This window comes from Lontra canadensis, unplaced genomic scaffold (assembly GCF_010015895.1).
Source record: "Lontra canadensis isolate GAN:19392208 unplaced genomic scaffold, GSC_riverotter_1.0 scaffold2, whole genome shotgun sequence".
In the NCBI taxonomy this organism is placed as follows: domain Eukaryota; kingdom Metazoa; phylum Chordata; class Mammalia; order Carnivora; family Mustelidae; genus Lontra; species Lontra canadensis.
Genome location: NW_022630996.1, coordinates 91403 through 114844, shown reverse-complemented (window position 1 = coordinate 114844; position 23442 = coordinate 91403). Strand labels below are relative to the sequence as shown.

The window sequence follows — 23442 nt, the reverse complement described above, 5'->3', positions numbered from 1 at the left end:
GACTTAACAGGAAAATTACTCAAAAAATTCCAGTTACTTACCAGTAACTTTTTTTCTTTGAAAATGTATCATCCTTGACAGTTTACGTAATTAAGTCTCATATCACAATACTGAAAAGGATTTTGACCTCATGGGTCTCCAAAGCATTTTACCTGATCGGGCAAGTGTCCTGGGCTCAGGAACTCACTAGGAGACCTACATCAACGGATAAAATTCTCCAATTCTCATTCCTACTTGAGGATCACACAAGGAAGTCATTACAGGTGATTCATCATCAGTGGTAAAGAAGAGAAAAAAGCCTATTAGTTATCAAGGATGCTACATTTTCAGAGAAACACAGCTTACTGGTAAGTGACCGGGTTCCTCTGAGGATGGATAGACTTACATCAACCAGCTGGTACAATAGGCGACTGTGTGGCTGGACCACTGGGAGCTGGAGAGGGAAGTCAAGCCAAAAATAGAAGTTGTAGGAGGACACAACCAAAGTGAGACTCTTGGCAGAAGGCTGGTTCCCAGTAAAAACTGTGTTATGGAAAATCGTAGAGGGAAGAGCAGGTGAATGGCCTGCAGGGAAGGGAAAGAAATTAACACACCTACTATGTGCCAAGCACTGTGCTAGAGACTTTACCAAAAGTTAACTTCTTTAAAATCCACCACTACCCTATGAGGTCGGTATGACTCCCCATTTTACAGTGGGACATCCCAAAGGAAATAGCCATGGACATCTGGTCTCTGAACGATCTTTAACATCAGAAGGGTGAAGTCCAACTTCCATATAGTGGGGGGAAAAATACAGTCAGTTAGCCAAGTTAAAAATATTCTTGGATACTGGTTGGTCCATTTAATTCATGCCAGAGACACAACGCACTGTTGATATTGTCTAATATCCTTCAGCCCTTCCAAGTAATAACCATCGGGAACCATCTTACAGCTAAGGGGTAAGCAAAGAAGGCACCAACTGCCACCCAAACTCTAAAGAAAAGCAGAGGATGATTTCTGAAACTGCCTCTATTCTTCAAAATCCCAGCAAAGATACCATATCCAAATCTTAAGCTAGCCCTTCTGGTGAAAATGACAATGCATATAATTTAATTTCTGACTGCTTTTATGCCGATTTAAGTCCTAAAGAAAAAAACCAGAATGAGTAAATACCAAGTTTGGATGAAAAGAAGCTAGACAGAATCAGTCCCTAACCAGGTCTCAGAGGCTGATTAGGAGAAGGGGAGTAGAAGACATGAGAGTTAAACAACAGGAAGAAAAATTTCTCATCAGATCATGACACAGACATATTAATACAAGCAGATGATCAAGGGCATCAGGGCTAAGGAATCAAAGAGTGGCTCATAACCAGATTCTCAATTATTTCCATTTTTGTTGTAAAGTATGTTATAGAGCCATCCCAGACTGGCAGGAAAACCTCGACAGGCAACATAGGGCTCTTGCTTCTGAGCTCACGTAAGCATCACAGAAAGACAAAATCCTCTAAGTGCCAGTTCTTACAGTTCTTTCCAGAAGAAACATACACACACACACACACACACACACAGGCATTTAACATAGAACACAGAACATTTGGAATGCAATTTCAGCAAGTTTAGACCCTTAAAACTCTTCCCTGCCTCCTAATTTCAAAAGCCTAATATCAAATGAAAGCAACCATAAATACATCAGCCTATAAAATAAGTGAATCTTATTAAAACCCAATGCACAGAGAAAACCCAATGCAGTCAGGGGTCAGAAGGGGCTGTATTAAATCACTCTCCATAATCATAATCTACAAACGCCAGTTTTGCTAAAACAACTGGAAACCAGAAACTGAATGAGAGCCACGTACATACGTTTTGGTCAAACTACAGAACACCCAAATGGCATAGGACGCAGCTAACCAGAGCCGAGCAAACTCGAATACCTAATTCAAGAGAAGCCCTAGGAATGGAAAATAAAATCATTTCTGCCCCCTGAAAAAACAAAAACAAAAGAAAGCAAAAACTAACATAGGGGAGACGGAGTACCATGAAGCCCCCACTTCCATAAGCCGCAGCAGCTCGCTCATCCCGAAGCTTCCGTGAGTGGACGGGGCTGAAAGCTACAGGGCAGCAGTGGCGCGATTTCTGGCGAGAGCCGACACCGGCACCAGGCCTCCGAGAAGCACAAAGTCCTGGCTCAGGGGGTAGATGTGCTCAGGGGTTAGATCGGGGACCACCAATCAGGTCAGCCACATCTCCTGACTCTTGCAGAAAAGATTTTTTTTTAAAGATTTTTTATTTATTTATTTGACAGAGAGCACAAGCAGGGGGAGCAGGAGAGGGAGAAGCAGGATCTCTGCTAAGCAGGGAGGCCCATGCGGGGCTTGATCCCAGGACCCCAGGCCCCCGAGATCATGACCTGAGCCTAAGGCAGACGCTTAACCCACTGACACCCAGGCGCCCCACAGAAAAGATTTATAACTGCTTCTTGACTGTTCACTATTTACTAAATAGCGCTGTTACAACTAGAAAGCTAAACAGAAAAATACTAAAAACCAAATCCTCACTCATTGTTTATACCAAAGGAAATTCCTGATAAGTGAAAGCAGCTAAACAGAAAGATACAAAGGTAATTTATATAATCTTTACATTCTAAGCCTTTAGAAACACAGAAATCAAAAGAAATTCTAATTTGACTATATAAATATGTAAAACTTCTATAAATCAAAATATACCAGAAATAACATCAAAATGTGGGGAATGGGGGATAAGAATCTATAAAACATGATTTAAAAAATGAGTATTTAATAATATACAAAAGTCCTTAAAAATCCTAAGAAACAGTTCAACTTAATTTTAACAGATCCAACACCCTAGTTAATTATGAAATATAAACAACAGAAACTCGACCTCATTCAATAAGTAATATAAAGCAAACAAACTGATCACTTTTTACCTATCACACTGACAAAGATCGAAAGACCACTATGATGCGTTGGGAACAGAGATAAACAGACACGACCATAAACAGCTGGTGGGGTATAGATGGAAAATCTTTCAGGAGAAAGCTGTGGTGATACCCACAAAAATTTAAATACGCCTATATGCTCTTGACCAAGTAATTTTATTTCTAGGAACTCCTCCTACAAAATCACTCAAGATGCAAAGATGTAGATGAAGGGTATTGACCGAATACTAATTGCAAAAGTAAAAAAAATTAAAACCTAAATGTTCATCTATTTAAGAACAGGGCAATAAGTGGTGGTATATTCACAGTATCGAACGCTGCATTCTTAGAGATGGAGGACCTGGACCGAGGCTGCAGAAGTGATGGCCCAAAATACCGGGGGTGGGGAGATGGGCAAAATGGGGGAGGGGAGTGAGACACAGTTTCCAGTAGGGGAATGACTACTTCCCGGGAATAAAAAGCACAGCAGGGGTACGTGGGCGGCTCAGTTGACTGAGCAGCCACTGTTGGCTTCAGCTCAGGTCACCATCACATGGTCATGGGCTCGCGCCCCTTTGGGCTCTGCACTCAACAGAGAGTCTCCCTGAGATTCTCTCTCTGCCTCTCCCTCTGCCCCGCCCCACGCACTCTTGCACACGCACTCTCTCTCTCAAAAAAATTAATTAATTTTTTAAAAAAGTAAAAGGCAGCCCAGGGACTATCATCAATAGTACTGACACAGGGTGTGGTGACAGACGGTGGCCACACTCATGGTGAGCACAGCATGAGGAGCAGAGAAACTGAACCAGTAAGCCCTACACATGAAACTAATGTAAAAGGGTGTGTAAATATACTAAAAAAAAAAAAAATTTTTTTTTAAGTGATGGCCCAAATTGGCAGGCACATTTTATCTGGGCAGTAACCTTTTGAAATATAATATATATTATCATTATTAATATGTTGTATGTAGAAAAAGAGATTAGAAAGATTAAAAATCACAGGGGTTGGACTACAGAACTTCTGCCTTCTGTTTTATGTATTTCAGTGTAATTTGAATTCTCAAGAGTCATTTTGCAATGGCCTTTCAGTTGAAGAGAACGATTAAAGTTTCATTAACCACAGAGATATTCACATGACCTGGTATAAAACTGCCTCAATCAATACAAGGTATTCATGAAATCTGTCCAACCCTCCCAAAATGGTACTCCAGTAATATTCTTTTATAAAATCTATTAAGATAAAGCAAAATCCTAAGCAGTAAATTTAAGTCAATCCACGTTATCCCAAAAGTTCTAGATCTAATAAAATTTTATTTCTTCAGAGCAATAAACAATTTTTAACAATGCAGGCTAGACAAGCATTTCTTCTGGTTCAATCTGTTCTTAAAGGAGCTGTAAAAATTTGGTTCTGCATTTTGGGAAAAGAACTGATCTTTGTAGATCAGTGATCACTGATCTTGATCAATGAGCTCGATCTTTGTAGTCAGTTAAACAGTTGATTATCCGTGTATGTAAAACACCAACTATATATGCAATGTACTAGGAGAAAAACGGCAATTGAAAGCAACTTCTGCTGGTTTACTGGGTGCACAAAATACACATTTGACATTTTTGAAAAATTCACTTTCCAAATGTCAGATACAGAATCTGAAGTCTAAAAAATAAACTCAGACATCAAGTATATGATATATATTTAATATGATAGTGATATACAAATGCAAACATCGTAAGTGACCCTTATTTTTTTCTAAAATGACCTCTTGGAAAAGCATAAAACACAACATTAGTTCTTTTCAAAAAAAAAAAAAAGGAAAAGCCTCCTTATGTCATGTAAGAAACGTTCCATCTATTTCAGCCTAAAAATGGCCAAAAGGAAGCTAAGGCTGCAGTGATTTCTTAAAAAGTTATATGGGTAGGAAGGACTGGCAGAGTTAACACAGACCCAACTCTCCAAATAAATACTAATAAATGATTAAAGAAAGGCAAAGAGCTACAGTAAGCAACTTGGAAACTAGGTTCTTTGAAGCACCAAGAAAGGAAGGCTGTGTTCAGACCAAGAACCATCCATTTATTTCTAAAACATGAGAAAAATGACCTTGCTCCCTGCCATGTTTGCTCAGATGGCTCATGAGCATCTAGACCTACTGGTTCTGCAATCCTGAAATTTACCAAGGAAAGAAAACAGTTGCTATACTAAAAGTTGAGAGTGTAATTAAGAGCACTAAATTATACACAGGTTATGCTATTGTATCATTCTTTCTTGGTAAAGAGTGTATCATTCTTTCTTGGTAAAGAGTAACAAAAATTTCTATTTACAATTAACTAAGGAAGGAGTATTATGAGTCAACAAATAATGCAATCAAGTGTCTACATGCAAACGAGACAACGGTATCCCTCTCCTTCAATAAAAATAGTGAGTCCAAACTGCAAAGGTATAAAAGAACTTACTTTCTGTTATTTTGATAGAATCCTCTCCGACACTCCCACAAAAAATTTGCAAATATCAAATGACAGATGATGAACTCATAGTCATTTCAAATATTACTACGAAGATCAAACCTGTATGTATTAAAATGTTTTAATTCTTCATAAATGCGAGGACTATGATGTCTTTCTAATGATGCTGCTGTGTTAGGCATCCTGAAGAAGCCCCACATTTCCATATACACTAAAAATGCTATTTTCATTAGTAAACAAGACACAAAATTCCTACAAGAACATTAAATTCTCCTGGGAATCTAGAAATGCATACTGGCAGGATATTTTTAAATTACTAAACCAATCATACCACTTGCCCAGAGGACAGACATCATTGGAGCGAGCCTCTCTTTCAATCATATTACACACAGGGAATAAAAATCTTGGTATTAAGAATCAATGAAGGAAAGCATCATTTGGTTTTCAGCAAGAAACGGACAAATGTACAAAAAGAAATGTACTCATGAGAACTACAAGAGTAATTCCTAAACCAGTTTCTTCATTAAAACTGGAAAAACAGACACACTGAAGAACAGGACCACCAAGGTGAGGACTTAGAGAAGATAAAGTTTTTTACCGATAAGACAAAGTAACAAAAATCAACTCGAGGCAATGGTTTTTATAAACAGCCACACACTCCCGTCAATAAGGTGTTCGTCCCTTGGGCTGTGCTTACCACTTAGTGACATTTTTAAGGTGACTGTTCCTTGAAGAGATTAACTAAAGAGCAAAGGAAACAAATGTAAAACACACCGCCAGGTCTTCAAATATTCAGGAATATTTTTAAAAAGAAAAATATTGACACAGTCTGTATAAAAATTGTATGGGCCACACTGATTAGGTTCTGTAACCTCGAGACCAAAAAATATGTACCCACAGATATCTTAGAAACACATGTTAAGAAAACACGATACTGAAGATGGGAATCTCTAAGTTCAACGGCAGAGCTCCTCGATCTGAGGTCAGCGTCTACAGGGGCCGCTTCGTTACATCAGGGAGTGTGTGACCTTTGTCAGACGTTCTCCCACTACAATAACCTAGATAAAAACCAGTCACTTTAAAACTGAGCACATCTACTTTACATGCACAGCAGGAACTAAACTATAAGACTTCAGTGAAAAACTGAAAATTGTCGTTGAAAGGTGCTCGTGCCACAAAGGCCTTAAACTGAAGACAGCGCTTCCAAAGGATCGGTTTATAAAAATAAGCAGTTAATTAAAACAATGTTATGACAGCACTTCCCAACGTTGAAAGCCACAGACTTTAGGCGTTTGGACCAACACTGCAGTCTGAACTCCCGCCAAGCCTACTACTAGGAAAGTCTTTGCACAACACACTTTTATTTATCCTCCTGCTTCTGACCTACTTCGGACTCCAACTTTTAAAGCATATAAAAGAAATTGACGTACAGCTGGGAATGCTCAAACTGAAGAAAAATAAAATGGGATACCGTCTCACCTACAAAACAAGGAGATGAGACAGAGATTATTAAAGTCCTTTCAGTCCTAAAATCTTAGTATTTTTATTGTGAGAACACCAAAAAGCTTATCACAAACTGCATAAGCATTCAACTTCCAAAAGTCAATGAGGATGGCTTTAAAGGGGGTTGGGAGTGGGGGAAGTAAAAGATGAATCATCTGAGGCAGAATCAGCTATCAAGAGTAGCTCAGAAATTAACAGCCTTGACCAGGTCAGAGTTCCAGGAAACAGAAACTAAGTTCCTAAGGCAGGGGGTGATTTTCCTCCTTTCCCTCCTATTTTGTGAAAATGGCTTTTCTCAACCTGCATGGGGTACTAAGTTTAGAAAGCAATTCTGTTTTATTACAATGCTATTTCTTCTTATAATTTCTCACATAAATTCACATTAAATAGTATCTTTACATTCAATGATTTATCTCCATTTGACAAAACCAAAAGCAAAATTGAATTAGTAAATATTCACTTGAGTGAACTGTACTTAAAATTATATTATGAAAAATTCAAGTTGTAAATAAACAATGAACTTTACTCATTTCCTAATGTGTCTGAGCCAAGTGTGCTCTTCTGGGCCCGCATCAGATCACTGGAGCAAGTGAACTCACTAGTCTTCCAAGGCCCAGTGTCCTCGTCTCGGGGAGAAACAGGCCTAATTCAACTATCGCAAAGATTGAAGGAGGTTCGTGTGTGCAGAGTACCTAGCACATTACCAGAAATCATTACTGCTGTTAACTTTCACTTATAATTAGAAGATGGGCTTTTGGTGGCATTTCGAGTCAAAATGGGTGGCAAAAAGTAAGTGTTCCAAGTGTGCCTACTTAATTCTCCAAATCTCTAAGATCTATTCCACTGGGAAGAACAAAGTTTCTTTGTCCTTTATCCTCAAAATTTCCAAAAGGTCACCAGACAAAACTTTCGAAAGCATGACTGATAAGCCCCATCCCTCTCCCTTTTGAGATCATACTGACTAGCAGAGAAACGAACCCCTTTCACCTTTAGTGTATTAAAGTCATTCACCTCTAACACGTAGGCCCTGACCTGTCCCAGATGATGCGGAAGGTGTCAGCAGCGTAGAATATATACTTCCATACCTGCAAGCCCAAGCTGTAAAGAGCTATCACCTGACAAAGTGAATAAAAGACTAAGCGTCATTCCAAGTCATGTGCCACCACGGAGACCACCAGAGCACGATCACGGTCATCACAAGGACCGCGCTACGATGACAGTACTGGCGAGTCTCTGAGGCCAGCGCGTCTCACGTGCTAGCCAATTACTGCTTATCAACAATGTTTCGTAAGTATCACATCCTCACCGAAAACGCATTTTAGAATTGATCCCACCGTCTAGATGCTTCCTGTGTTTAGGCACTCAGAGAAACAACTAGCCACTGTGCGTTGTAACGTCAACTCCCAATCACTCTTCCTTCTTGTTTGGGCGCCCGTTCCAGTAGCACTCCACCTCCCACGCCGTGTTTTCCTGTACAGACAGGTACTTGTACCTCTTTGCTTTACCCAAAACCCTACTGATTGGTTCGATACTGTTTGTCAGCTTCTGCCACTGTCTTTTTTTTTTTTTTTTTTAAATAAGCTCCACGCCCAGCATGGATGGAGCCCAATGCAGGGCTTGAACTCACAACCCTGAGATCAAGACCTGAGCTGAGATCAAGAGTCAGACACTTAACCGAATGAGCCATCCAGGTGCCCCAAGCTTCGGCCATTTCTTTTTTTTTCATTTTGCTGCCATGTTTTATGTGTCTTTTAATTATAAAACCCGGAATACATTTATTGCCTTCTTTTGGAAACAGATTTAAGATCTACTGTCTTCCTTCAGAAAAATTCTATAAAAAAGGACTTCTGATCTCTCAACAGCAAATTTAAAAATTCTTAGAGAGCCTTAGAGTTTGAACAAAATAATTCAAATAATAAATAACTTCCTTAGTCCATGAATATGAATGAAAAGAAAACGTTTCTTACAGCATAGCTAATTCATATTAAGGGGCAGAAAAAAAAGACAATTGTGAGTCAGAATGCCTTGCTCTAAACAGTGATCTGATGAGGCCATTAAAGAGAATTTAACTTACGGTTTTTTTAATCAACAATCCTATAAAAATCTACACACCACCTACCTGGTAACTAAAAACATATGCTGAACACTACAGCTCTCTTATAAGGAAAAGCTCCTGGTGTTACCTAAGGCAACCACTAACAGTTACCCATTAAAAAGAAAGAGCAATAAAAAGATGGACATCCTGAGGTGAACGACTTCCTATCAGTAACCAACCAACATTGCAACAGCAAAAACCAGAATGCACCGATAATTACTACAGTGCGTGAGTTAACCAACCTCCCTGGTCCCGCGCAATGAGCTCACAGAAGTCAGGATGTGCACAGGCTGTATCCTTCGCTGTTTCCATTCTTGGTTTAAGATTTCCGTTCTTTCCAAAATTTTCTGACGATTGGAACTAAACATACTCTTTAAAAAAAATGAAGGAGAGGAGAAGAGAAATTGTTCATTGTTAGAAAATTCGTAGTATCTCTAACGCAGGTTAAAATCTAGTGATTTCTCAAAAATTTCAGGGGCATTCCTTCCAACACATACAGATTTTACACTAAACTGTCGTTTCCCACATTCAAATAACACAAAGGCACCACACGTATTGTTCTATTAAGAGTGGGCGGGGAACAGAAAATCATTCCATCCTTCCTTTGTTAACAGCTTATAAGAACAAAACCACAATGACTTTAGAAACATAAAACCCTGAGACACATCCCTTCATATCTGGGTCCCAAATGTGCCCAAGCAACACATAGGACACACTAAAAAGATAGTGATTTTCGAAGCACAGTGACCGGCCATTAGAGCACAGTCTTCCCATTCTCAGTGCTGTGCCTGGGACCATCTTCTTGTTAATTAAGACGGATCAGGGCCCTGGGCTTCCCAGCCTTCGTTTATCTTACTATAAATATGACCTAGGCTGAAAACGGACTTATCTTTCGGGGTGGGGGCGATCCTTCCCAGAAGAGAGAGCTGTACCTTCACTTCGTCAGCCCTCCTGAAACGCTTGAGCTGCCGCAGCCGCATGTACTCAGATTTTACGCGCTTGCGCCAACAAACCGGTCCCTTCTCAGATTTCTTCCCAGTCTGGCCCATGATTACTCTAAAAGCAATGGTTTCATATTAAAATCACTAATCTAACCAGCCTGCATATGATCACGTGTGTTTTCATCCCCAGCAAACTAACAATCAACCGAACAGTACAGGGCGCTGGTGACACGTGCGAGAGGGGTGCTCACTCGGGCCACAGGTTACAGCCTCAGAACAGCTCGCTCGCATGTAAGTTTTGATTGAACACAGCTTTTAAAGGATATCTTTATTGACCAAGCTTCTCCACCCCTAAAAAGCAGCCGTCTTCCAGAAACGGGATCCTGTTACAGAAACAAAGCATCCACGACAAGCTAGTTTTTAGTCTAGGAGATCCACACGGCCAGAGGGAAAAAAACGTAGACACGTTACTCTACATCTTTCATCGTTAAGTCAGCAGGTTACAGGCATAAATGAATAACATGACTGAAAAAGAAATCTGAAAAAGAAAAATTTACATACAGCACTACAACTAAAAATACACAGCACAATGTACAACAAACATACAAAGGAGAGCCGTCCCCTGCACACACTTTTAACTGTGCTTCTCACCGGAAACACCGAGAAAAGTCTGTACTTCTGCCTCTTGTGCCACCCATACTCACATGAGGGGTTTCTCGTCTAGCAAACCAAAGCCGCAGCAAATGCCAAGTAAGTTCTTCTGTCTTACCTTCAGCTGCAGGCTCTAGGAACCAATTACATTTAAATGTAGGGAAAGCCTACAGTCCCGCAGGTGCCTAAGTCGTAACACAGAGTCCCCATTTTAAGTGTAAACAAATGTCCTCTTCTAGAACATCTGCTTCTCAGAGTATTAAAATCGTTACTTGTGCCCTCAAAATATTAGGACATTTCTCTGTCAGACGGTGCAAAGCTGCCACATCAAGGATGTTTAAATTATCTAAGAGCAAAGGATAGTTTTAAATAAAAGGGAAAGGGGAGATGGATGTTCTGGAAAGAGCTGCCGCCAGAACAGGGAGTTAGACGGGGCCGCAGTGCAGTCTCTGCACAAGAGAGGAGGGTAGCTGCTCCCACCACACTGCTGATGAGAGCAAAGTAAAAGAATTCAAGAGTCACTTAACAGAAAACTTGGTGATGACTTAAATATGGGAGTGGATGATGTTCCGGCTTGAATGGCCGGTAGCGGAGTAGGGCTTCATTTACCGGACCATATAAAACCCTCGGGCGCAGAGAAATCGCAAGGAGACGAGATTCAGAGAAGACAGCCCCGAGGTCCGTGGGTAATTCTCGGTCAGAAAACCCAGCCACCAAGAGCCGCAAGGATTATTCAGGCTGAAAGCGGAGCACGATAAGCACAGGATAACTCACTCCCAGGAACCCGGCCCTGAATATACAAAGATAAATGACACAGAACTTGCCCTTGTGGAGCTCAGGTCCCACCTACCAAGGCTGAAAAGAAGAAAAGACAGTATGCGATCTACAGGAAAAAGTCCGGGGGGAGGGGATGGCAGGAAAGGTGACAACTCAACCCTCAATGTGGAGCTGGACTTCGAAAGGCCAGGAAAGAACAGAAGGGACCCAAAGGTCTGAGCAGGGGACAGCTGGATATGGGGCTCTGCAGGCCAGGAGGTCCGGCCGGCAGACCCCATTAACGAAGATGGCCACGAAACCAGCTGAAGACCCCAAATGACAAGCACTGAGGGAACGAGGAGAATCAAGAGATTTCAGAACTTGGGCTAATAAGTCTGCTGGATGAGACCACAGAGATAACCAAAAAGGTTCCAAGTGGGACCTTGCTTTTGGCAGCAAAGGTAATAATCCGGAGACCTGGATTCGGGCAGATGACCCTATCTCTGTAGCAAAGCACAAAGTGAGGAAGACAGAAGATGGTGAGGTAGGTCAAAAAGACACCGACATCAAGGGAAAAAAAGGGCTTTATTTAAGAAGTAACTGTGGTAATCGTTTGCTTTCATATCTGCTAGTTAACAGATGAGCTCAAGTAATTCTATGCAAATTATTTGCAGACATGCAGCACTTCAAAGGCCTAAGAACTAGAAGGGAAAGCCATCAGATACGAAGGGCTTATCCTGCTTCATGAGCTCCCGGACTAATCACCCGGACTAGTCCATCTGCTGCCTCGACCAATGCCTGGTCCTCGGAGGTAGCACCCCTGCACCTGACGAAACTGGGCACAGGACCCCGGCACTAACCTGCCACCAACGTGGGATGCGGGTGGTGTCACAGCCCCTTTCTGCGAGGTGCACGGCTTCTGAGCTGCGGAATAGGCATCGTTCCGTCGCTTAGCACTTCGTGGTTTCATACTAGAACCCTCCTTGTGGAAGAGTCTGGTGTCCCTTCCATGGTGTTCCTGCCACTAGTAACAACGTCTCCAATGAAGTGGGTCACAACGGAACAGTTTCTCTGACCAAAGGTGTGACAATACGACGAGCTACAGGATCCACAAGAGAACATTTAAAATTGATTCCGGAACGAACCGCGGTAAGACCGCACGTACGGAAAGATTCCCATGTCCAGGAATTCCACACGCTCTCCCACGAAAGGGGTGTGTGAGTGAGGGTGTGAAGATACAGGGTGATCTGGTAAACACGCACAACAGAAAGAAAATAAGAGAAATTATGGTAATTCACTCATGGGAAATTATCCAAACACAGGGATCATGACCTCCGAACAACATATGAAATCAAGCTAAAAGTGAGCGGACTGTTCTTTGAACACACAGGGATAAAAAGGCTGGTCGACTAAAAAGTAATAAAATTTAAGGCACCACTTAGAAGAATGTTTTATGTTAAATAAACCCCTCCCACTACCCTAGCATTTACAACATACTAAAACCCTATTTTCATCTTTTTCACCCCAATTCATCCTCACTGTAAGTTCTTCGGCAGCAAGAACCATCCTTACTCATTTGTAAAATCTCCGAGCCTGGCTGTGTGCCTGGCAAATACGTTTTTTTCTTTTTTGAGAGAGAGAGAGAATGGCGCCCGTTCACACGAGGGGGAGGGGAGGGTAGATGGGGACAGAGAAGCAGACTCCCTGCTAGGCAGACAGCCCAATGCGGGGCTCGATCCCAGGACCCTGAGATCATGATCTGAGCCAAAGGCAGACACTTAACCGACAGAGCCACCCAGGTGCCCGCGGCAAATACATTTTAATACAAACAAAACATGTCTACAAAAGTACACCAATGGTGAACTGCTCACAAAGTCTAGATGTGCCACAAGGTATGAAAAGGAAGGGTGGAGCCTCCTCTGCGTGGGCAAGGAAAAGGAGGGAAATATACTCCACTACCAAGAAACCTCCAAGGAGAGGAGTCTCAGGGACGATTCAGACCCCATGGCCAGATGCCCTACCAATCAAGAGATCCTGAATACAAAACCTGGAGCTTCTGTTATTTCTTTTTACTAAGAAGTACTCCAGGGATAATATCAGTACCTCCCAGTTGGCTGCAAACACCAAACATACAGACTCACCTAGTTCTGAGCGGGCTGTAGCCTCCAAATGTCAGCCAGCCCCTTCCCCTTCCCAGTGCACGACCACCTCGAGTCAGGTCTTCAGACAGCTTTCCACCATACCACAGCCCAGTAAGTATTAAGTTCCAAACATTCATATATTAGCAGAAAGAAACCTGTATTAAAATAATGTGCCAGTAAATGGATGAGGATTGGGCGCCTGGGTGTCTTAGTCAGTTAAATATTTGACTCTTGGTTTCGGCTCAGGTCATGATCTTACAGTCGTGGGATGGAGCTCCACATCTAGCTCTGGGCTCAGTGTGGAGCCAGCTTCAGATTCTCTCTCTCCCCCTCTGTCCTACTCACTCTCTCTCGAATATATAAAATACTTAAAAATTAATTAATTAGGGGCACCTGGGTGGCTCAGTGGGTTAGGCCTCTGCCTTCGGCTCAGGTCATGATCTCGGGGTCCTGGGATCGAGCCCCACATCAGGTTCTCTGCTCGGCGGGGAGCCTGCTTCCCCCTTTCGCTCTGCCTGCCTCTCTGCCTACCTGTGATCTCTGTCAAATAAATAAAATCTTTTTTTTAAAAAATTAACTAACTTTAAAAATGGATGAGGATTTGTGAATATCTCCAATTTTTAGATTTCTCATTCAAAAGATTTGTTTAGTTTCATAGGTAAATTGGCACTAGTAGGATTTTTATCCAGGATGTGAAAAGGACTTCTCTTACTCAAAACAGAATACCTCTAGTCGTTAAAATAAGACTCTACCCATATACAGTAAAACCAAAACAACAAGTTTTCTTTAATTCAAAAGACAAACCAGATTATGGCAGGAAACCATCAAAACCTTCATACAACGCAGTAAAACCTTACAGAAGAACATATACATATAGGTTTAAAAAATTTAAGGAAAATTATATCTACAGTCTATTTTATGAATCAAAACAAACTCCCAAAGCCTGAGCAGGAGGCCCTAGTAAGCCAGCTTTGCCCAACAGAGTGGACGTGGTGTCATCTGTGTCCCCCTGCATCAGCTCACCTTCTACGGAAAGTTCCCACCGACCTTTCCCTGAGGACAACCAGCTACCTGGCGCCTAAGCCCACTGCCCCCTGCCGGCCGCCAGCAGTACTCACTGGATACGTGACCGGACTGGTCTGGTCACAGGGACAATCTCCTGGATCCCTGCAGCGAGCAGACGAGAATGCTCGCTCTTTCTCACTTAGATTCCAAGCTGGATATACATTGCCCGAACGGTTGCTGGAAGCCAACTCGCAAACATGAGACAAGAGCCTGCAAAAGGAAAAACACCCAAAGCCAAGAAACGGACTCTAATCACCTCACCGAGCCCTGAACCAGGCGTGTTTGCCAAACCCAACTCTAGAACTTCAGTTACATGAGCCAAGAAAATCCTTTTTTCCTTTTAAACCAGTTTGGATTAGGTTTCCTTGCCACACGAAATACAGAGGGACTGAGATACACTCTGGTACTGGGATTACATGTGCAACAACGTCTGAATTAAGAGATGTGTTCTGGTGACCACTTCCTCACTGTCACATCGAGGGCATCACCAGAGGGACCAGAAACAACAGTGCGGCTATGCTGCCCACCTGGTAAGGTGCCTCCTCCACCCTCTCAGGCCTCAACAGCCCCAGGGATGTGCCAGGACCCAAGTCTCCGCCTCTCGGGGGACCACGACACAAAGCCCAAAGAACCAGCTTTCTTCTCTCTCAGGTCCAACCTGTGAACGGCCTTTACCTGAGGGGGCATCCCTGCCCCTCCTTACTCAGGGACCAATGACAAGGAATTTAAAAAGTTCCCTAGGCACTTTAGTCCCTTTGATGCCTTTCTCTAAAGGTTCTTCATTCCCAAATGATTTCCTGAATCAAGGCACTAGCCATCTATTCAGTCTTGCTGAGTTTTGTTACTACTTGTTTTACGGAAACTAAATAATAAACTACATGTACTACTTATCCTACCTAACTAAATTAACAGCATTGCCTCTGACTCTTTACTACCAGACTCAATAAGGTCAAATCCAAACCTAACAAAATCTGAGTAGTACGACTGCAATATTCTTGATGTCCTTCCCCAACAAAAACGTCTTTCTGCTTCACACTGAGCCTGCCTTTAAACCGCCGACTTTGAAAAACTGCCCGTCTTCGGTATGTTCATGTTTAAATGCTCTGAGGGCAGCTGTTCGTCTCATTTAACAATTTCATTTTTTTTTTTTAAGTTGAGCTCTGTGCCCAACATGGGGCTCGAACTCATGACCCTGAGATCAAATTTCATGTCCTACTGCCTGAGCTAGCCAGTCACCCGATTTTTTTAAAGATTTATTCATTTATTTTAGAGAGGGGAGGGGGAAGAATCCTCAAGCAGTAGCCCCACTAATCACGGAGCACAGAGCCCAAGGAGGGGCTCAATCCCAGGACTTGAGATCATGACCTGAGCCAAACTCCAAAGCTGGCCCCTTAACCAACTGAGCCACCCAGGCACCCCTCATTTATTTTTCAAGTGAAAATCCATTGCTTTAATAAACTCAAAAATAAATGAACAGTGATTAACATTTGTAAATAAGAATAAAAAATATAAAGAGAATTTGGAGAGGCATATAAATGTTACCCTTGATAAGAGATAAAAATTAATTACCTGAGAAGCAGATCTTATGCCTAAGGGGAAATAAAGACAATGCGGCCTGTGAAAAGGAAGACGGAGAGTGATGGGTCCGGTGGGCCAGTCCTACTGCACTGGCCCAGGCGATCGCTCGAGTGTTAGGTCTACACGGAATCTGAGGCCAGACTATGTTCTAGCTCAGCCAAAACTGGAACCATCTGAATACCAAGGAAGTCACAATGGTATTGTATTATAACCAGATTAACAAAATAAGTATCCATGAGTCCATGATATAAGTAAGTAAGTAATAAGTAAACGGGGAGAGAAGGGACAAATCTTCCTTACAGGGAACTCTAAATAGTAATGACATGTGTGTGCTTCTCTAACCTGAGAGGTCGAGCTCAGGTCGCTTCCCCTGAGCAGGGGCTGGACTGTCACTCACTCCCACAGCAGAGTCTGGCATGGGAAACAGTAATATCCCAGCAGAGAAGCCTAGAAAGCACCACCCTCGCCCCAAATGATTATGGATAAAAGATCAGGGACAAGCCATGTCACCGTCATGTACCCTGCAACGTGACGTGAAAAGCAGCACATTTCACCTCTGTGGACTTCTTCCCCAAAACCTCCTAACCCATAACCTCAGTCTTAGTGCACAAACACATTAGATAAACCCGAACTGAAGGACATTTCTACAAAACACCTGACCAATATTCCTCAAAACTACCAAGAGCTCATGAAAACAAGGAGAGCCTGAAGAACCGTCACAGATCTATCTGAAGGCCTAAGGAGACGGTTAAATGCTGTGTGGCACCTGGCCTGGATGCCAGGACAGAAAAAGGACATCAGTAGAAAAACTGGTAAAATCTAAATAAAATCTCTAGTTTAATTAACAGTAACATACTGATTGATGTTGGTGTCTACGTTTTAACAAATGCACTAGGGTTACAGAAATCTAAATTTATTCCAAAATCAAGTTTAAAAGAAAAAAGAGAGAATTAAGTTACACAACAACCCAATATAAAAACATTCACTTTTTTTTTTTTTAAGACTTTATTTGTCAGAGAAAGAGAGAGAAAGCAAAAGCAGGGGGAGCAGCAGGCAAAGCAAGCAGAGGAAAAGCAGGCTCCCCACCAACAAAGAGCCCCATGCAGAACTCAATCCCAGGACTCTGGGATCATGACCTGAGCCGAAGGTAGACGCTTAACTGACTGAGCTGCCCAGGCATCCCAAAACATTAACTAACTTTTTTTTTAAAGATTTTATTTATTTATTTGACAGACAGAGATCACAAGTAGGCAGAGAGGCAGGCAGAGAGAGAGAGAGAGGAGGAAGCAGGCTCCCTGCTGAGCCCGATGCGGGGCCCCAGGATCCTGGGATCATGACCTGAGCCAAAGGCAGAGGCTTTAACCCACTGAGCCACCCAGGCGCCCCATCCAAAACATTAACTTTTAAAATGACATCCACTTTGGGGGAGCCTGGCTGGCTCCACTGGTGGAACATACGACTCCCAATCTCATGGTTATGGTTGAGCCCCAAGTTGAGTGTAGAGATCAGTTAAGAACAAAATCTTTGGGGTGCCTGAGTGGCTCAGCGGGTTAAAGCCTCTGTCTTCAGCTTGGGTCATGATCTCGGGGTCCTGGGATCGAGCCCTGCATTGGGCTCTCTGCTGGACAGGGAGCCTGCTTCCCCTTCCCTCTCTGCCTGCCTCTCTGCCTACTTGTGATCTCTGTCAAATAAATAAAATCTTTTTTAAAAATATTAAAAAAACAAAATCTTCAAGCAAATAAATTTTATAAAATAAATTAATAAGATGACATCCACTTTTAAAAATGTAAACAAAAACACGTCAAGAATGTGAAAATGCGATAGAAAATGTTAAGGTGGGGGCAGGGAACGCACTGATGATTAGAACTATTTAAAAACATAAGGTTAAGGGGCACCTGGGTGGAACAGTTGGTTAAGTGGCTCTTGGTTTCCACTCAGGTTGTGACCTCAGGGTTGTGAGATCGAGGTCCAAGTCGGGTTCCACACTCAGTCCTGAATCTGCTTAAGACTCCCTTTCCCCCTGCCCCTCCCCAACCCATGTGCTTGCTCTAAAATAAATAAATCTTTTTTTAAAAAAAAGTGGAAAAGAACATGCAATAATTAAGGCAGTTGGTACTTACAAACCTTAACTTCAAACAAAATTGAGGAGAAAATTCCCACGTATAATTGTACTATTTTAAAACTCAGATAATATTACACTTGAGCAATTTAAAAGGAAAAAAAAAACCTCCATAAAAGCTTTAAGATGGTGTCTACTTAAAAAGATAATGCACATTTAGGCTGCATTAATAGAAATACAGAATCTGTACCAAGGAAAGTAACTGTGCCCTGATTTCACAGGCAATGATCACAAGAACCAAAAGGATTCCGTCCAACTCAAGTCTAGTTGAGCCGTGTTTAAGATGGTCAGAGAAACGTCTCCTTGCTCCAGCTGGAAAGACCGCATCAAGCACATCACAGAGAAAAGAGCATTTGAGTTTAGAGTCTGAACAGAGAAAAGCGTTAATCTACATTCACTCATTCAACACCTGTTTGGTGAACATCGAACACACAGAAGCTGGAGACTTAGCAGTAAATAAAACAAGACAAAAATCTGTAACCCCAGAGAACTTAAAATCTACTTGGATGGAAATGATCGAAAACAAAGTAAAACGTTTAGTATGCAAGATAGTGCTGAGTGCTAAGAAAGAAACCAAACAGGTAAGTACGGTAAGGCAGGGATGGTAAGTTTCCAAACAAAGGGATCTGTGCTGGGGGCACTCAGCACCCCGTGCGTGTTGCGACGTCAAGGGGATAGAGAGATCCCACCAACCAGCAAACCCAGTAGTAAAATATGCAGCACAATATTTTATAGTAAAGATTCCAAGACAATGGGATTAAATATCCATCCAACGTAGACCTCACCACGCCACACAATGCTCCAGTGATCAATGCAGCCTGACAGGTGAATCCGCTGGTGTTGAAACTGGCAGTCAAGGACTGCTAGGTGCCGCCGTTCAGGTTAACTACGGCGTCTGATTATCCTGGAGGTCAGCATGCCGTTTTATAAAATATATTTATGCAAATAGCCATTCGCTGGGTTAGTAATATTGAGCCAAAATAAAGAAACAGATGTATTATAAAACTGGTCCTGCGGCTACAGCGTTCTGTTACAAGCTCTCCCGCTGGAAACTCAGCTTTAACCAAAGAGCTTCGTTAAATATGTGTTGCTGATAGGACCAGTGTTCAGTTTGTACCTCTGCTCTGGTTTTACCCTAAGAAGATGGTACATTTTCAGGGAACATACAAATAAAATTAAAGTCAAGTCAACCCTCGGATTCTATTCAACACTCAAGTTTGAAAAACATATTAGGAAAAACTGAAGCCCTGAAGTAATTCAGGAACAAAGTGAGAGGGGCTCTGACTGGGTTGACAGCAATGTGAATGAAGAAAAAACATACCAAGAGACATTCTAAAATTAAAAGCCCAAAATTAAATCCAAAAAAAATAATTAAATTAAAAATCCAGATGCACTTATATAGAGGGAAAAAAATAGATCAAAAGAGGAAGAATCTGGAACTTAGGATGCAAACTGAGATGCTAATTCCTCACATGGCCATTCCTAGCACAGACAAGCAGAATGATGGGCAGTTACAGGAAACACAACATTCTTCTCGAACATCTGGTCTCAGGACCTCTTTAGTTTATCTAGGCTGTAACTATGGCTATTTAACACCTCCGAAATTACAACCTGAAAATTTTTTAAAACTTAACTCATTTAAAAATAGTAATAGCAAACCTATTACATGTTAATAGAAGTAACACATTTTAATTTAAAACTATTTTCCTTTCAAGAAAAAAATCAGTGAGTGGTATTGTTTTATATTTTTGCCAACTTTTTAAGTATCTGTCTTAATAGAAGACAGCTGGATCTTATCTGCTTCTGCATTCAATCTGTTCCAATATGTTGTTTTGGTTAAAGAATATGAAGAAAATCCATTTCCAAACAGGCATTTAGCTAGAAAATAGAAGAGTATTTGAACAGCCTTTTGAGGTAATTGTGGATGTCAGGCTTTGGTATTAGACCAAAACTGTTCTCTGAAAAAAATGGTCGGATGAGCTTGCAGTTCAACCTCCTAGGTAGGTGCTTTTCCTCAAGACGACACTATTCTACACCAAGCAGCGGTGGTTTCTTAAGATTAATTGCAAGGCAGAATCTGAAATAACATCAGTCAACTTTCTGAACCCTGCCCCGTTAAAATTCACTGGTCTATTCACTCTGAAGGACCCTTAACCTGTGCATCATCATTCCTCATCTGAAAAATACTGGTCCACTGGGTTATACAGATTTTCCAGAAATTGACATTTTCCCAAAAATCATATTTGATAAATCCATTGATCTCATCAGAAAAGTCTTTTAAGTATTTACTGGGAAGCTGTCAAGCTCACGGTGGCAGATAGAGGTTTTCCAAAAATTCTAATTTTGGCTTGAAAGCTCAAACATTCTCATTGGCAACAAATACTGTTGTTGTTTTCCTTGAAGGACACGTTCCCTTCACGGAAAAACGCTTGCCAAATACCCATCTGAATAATCTTTGTCTGTCAACCCCTCTTTCAAGTAAAAATGTTCTCCCCAGAAAAAGCAGCAAGGGCAGCTTGCAACCCAATCAGCTCGGGGCCCTTCCTAGAGGCCCATCCTGCTCGGGCACGCGGCACGAGCAACGCGCACACGGGCCCGTCGCGCTGCACAAAACACTTCCTCCGCAGCGTGCACTCAGGATCACGAGGTAATAAAATTAACAATTTTTACTACTTCATCAAGGACATTCTCTAGAACTGGTTTTTGGTGTTTTGTTTTGGGGGGGTTGTTTTTTGTTTTACTCCAAGTGCTACAATGTCAATAGCTTTTACCCACCCCTGCTTTTCCACCATTGGTGCATATGTCAGCACAAGGAAGGAGGAAAAGACAGTGGCAAACAACATTTTAGTGTTATGACAAAGATAACCTCACAGACCCTCTGAGGTCCTCAGACCAGGCGTTGAGAACAGCCGCTGTAAGTATATCCAGACACCTCATGAATTACGTCATAACAATCCCTGACTTCTCATCTGCTCGCAAAGCATCTAGAATGGACAATATATTCAAATTATATACTTTTAAAGACACATTTATAAGGATGAAGGCCTAGAAATCACCATTCTTGCAACTAAAAAAAAAAAAAAATCCATGTGAAGAATATTTAATGAGGGATACTTTGCCCTGTCGAACTATAGAATCTGGATGGCAGTATGCCATACATCTGTGCCAAATCAAGAGACTAATGTCTAACAAAATGCATTTTCAACAAATTGCTTGTTTCCACCCATCTGACCTACCCTTCCCCACTGTAAGAAGGTATCCCCCGTGGTCATACTCTTCTGCCTGTCCAGGCTACCTAAAACCACCGCATCCTACCAACAAATGCTCATTTACTCAGACTTACCCCTACCCCCATAAAAGAAAGACAAAATAAAAATCTTGTTCCAGGAACCTTTTCCATTCCTAGAATGCCTCTATTTGTACTTAAAAAGGAGGGCGCCTGGGTGGTCTTGGGGTCTTGGGATCGAGTCCTGCAGCGGGCTCTCTGCTCAGCAGGGAGCCTGCTTCTCCATCTCTCTCTGCCTGCCTCTCTGCCTACTTGTGATCTCTGTCAAATAAATAAATAAATAAATAAAATCTTTTTTAAAAAATAAATAAATAAAAAGGAGAAAAATGACAAAAATAGACAAGTTCACTACTGATGGACCCAAGCATTCCGCCCAAACAACCTGCCAAACGCTAGTAGAAGAAACTTCTGAAATTTTGGTTTGAAGGATTTGGAAAAGCCAGAAATGAGAGGTATTATCAACCAGAATTTATGGAGCACTCTGAAAATGCTAAATCCTGTAATGCAACAGGCATCCTGGTGCCTGAACACCAGCAGACCGCTTGTACGTGCAGCTACAGCCCAACAGGTGTCATGAGCGGAGACTGTGCTGAAGAGGCTTCAGGAAACAGATGAGCCGGTGGCTGGGGATCGGAAGAAGTAAGGGGCAAAATACGGATCGTATTTGTAGCCCAGGGTTAGGCAGCACTTAAAAAGGCCAGTACTGTTAAAAGGCGCAGGAATTATAGTGATGGGGCAATCTTAGCGGAGCAGAGAACATTGACTTGATTGTCACAGCGGAAGTGAGTAGACTCTGCACTAATGCACCTTCCACAGAAATAAGCTCACAATCCTCCTTCTAGACGAGTAAACAACTCTAGGTCCAACATGGAGTCCACACAGCAGCATTCCTGTGTTCATCTGAGCCACTATCAGTTTACAAAGACATGTCTTAGAAAAGAAATGGCCATCTAAATTTAAACCCACTGGAGGGGGCGCCTGGCCAGCTCCATCCGGGGAGTGCGCAACTCCTGATCTCGGAGTCCTGAGTTCAAGCCCTATGCTGGGCGTAGAGATTACTTTTTAAAATTTCATAAATTGAAATTAACTGGAGAATTTAACTATCATAAATGTTGTCAAGAATTTGCTTCAACAGGGGTGCTGGGGGGGGGGCGCGGGCGGTTGAGCCTCTCTGACTCTTGGTTTTGGCTCAGGTCATGATCTCGGGGTCGTGAGATCCAGCCCCATATGGGGCTCCGCACCAAGCACTGCGTGAGATTCGCTCTCCCTCTGCCTCTGCCCCTCTTGCTTGTGCCTCCCTCTCTCTAAAATAAAGGAATCTTTAAAATAAATATATATACATATATATTTATTTATTTATTTATTTATTTGACAGAGAGAGAGAGAGATCACAAGTAGGCAGAGAGGCAGGCAGAGAGAGGAGGAAGCAGGCTCCCCGCTGAGCAGAGAGCCCGATGCAGGGCTCGATCCCAGGACCCTGAGATCATGACCCGAGCTGAAGGCAGAAGCTTAACCCAGGCACCCCTAAAATAAATGAATCTTTAAAAAAGAAAAAAATAATCTCTTCAACAATTAGACAAAACAGATTAACTGACACTTAGCAATGAAAAGCAAAATTATGGCTCAGGAACTAAAACTATGATATGCAACTCATGATTCAGACAACGCAAGATTCAGATCATTCACTGCTAGTTGATAGAAGCAAAAATGTAGGTAAATCTGATGCCCGATGCTCTTCCCTCTAGGAAGTCAATTTTAAATCTTATACCTCTGATAAGCCAACACAATTTAACAACACGCACTGTGCAAAATTTTAAGAGAAACTCAGTTGGGGTAAATACAAGGGCTTTTTTTTTTTTTTTTAAAGATTTTATTTATTTATTTGACAGACAGATCACAAGTAGGCAGAGAGGCAGGCAGAGAGAGAGAGAGGAAGCA

The 23442-nt window shown here is 42.0% G+C and overlaps 1 protein-coding gene across 9 annotated transcripts in view; it reads right to left on the bottom strand.

The window, feature by feature from the left end:
- The window catches only part of EZH2 (enhancer of zeste 2 polycomb repressive complex 2 subunit), a 64209-nt gene that overhangs the window by 27966 nt on the left and 12801 nt on the right, over nt 1–23442 (bottom strand). For 3 of the 9 annotated variants that reach the window (XM_032866694.1, XM_032866701.1, XM_032866726.1), the window contains 2 exons: nt 9900–10023; nt 9210–9338 (listed from right to left, as the gene is read on the bottom strand). In XM_032866694.1, the coding sequence (XP_032722585.1) occupies nt 9210–9338; nt 9900–10016 (246 nt within the window). In that variant the 5' untranslated portion in view covers nt 10017–10023. Of the gene's footprint in view, nt 1–385; nt 565–9209; nt 9339–9899; nt 10024–23442 lie in introns of those variants that run through there. The other 6 variants (XM_032866707.1, XM_032866718.1, XM_032866684.1 and 3 more) reach the window with 5 other exon arrangements.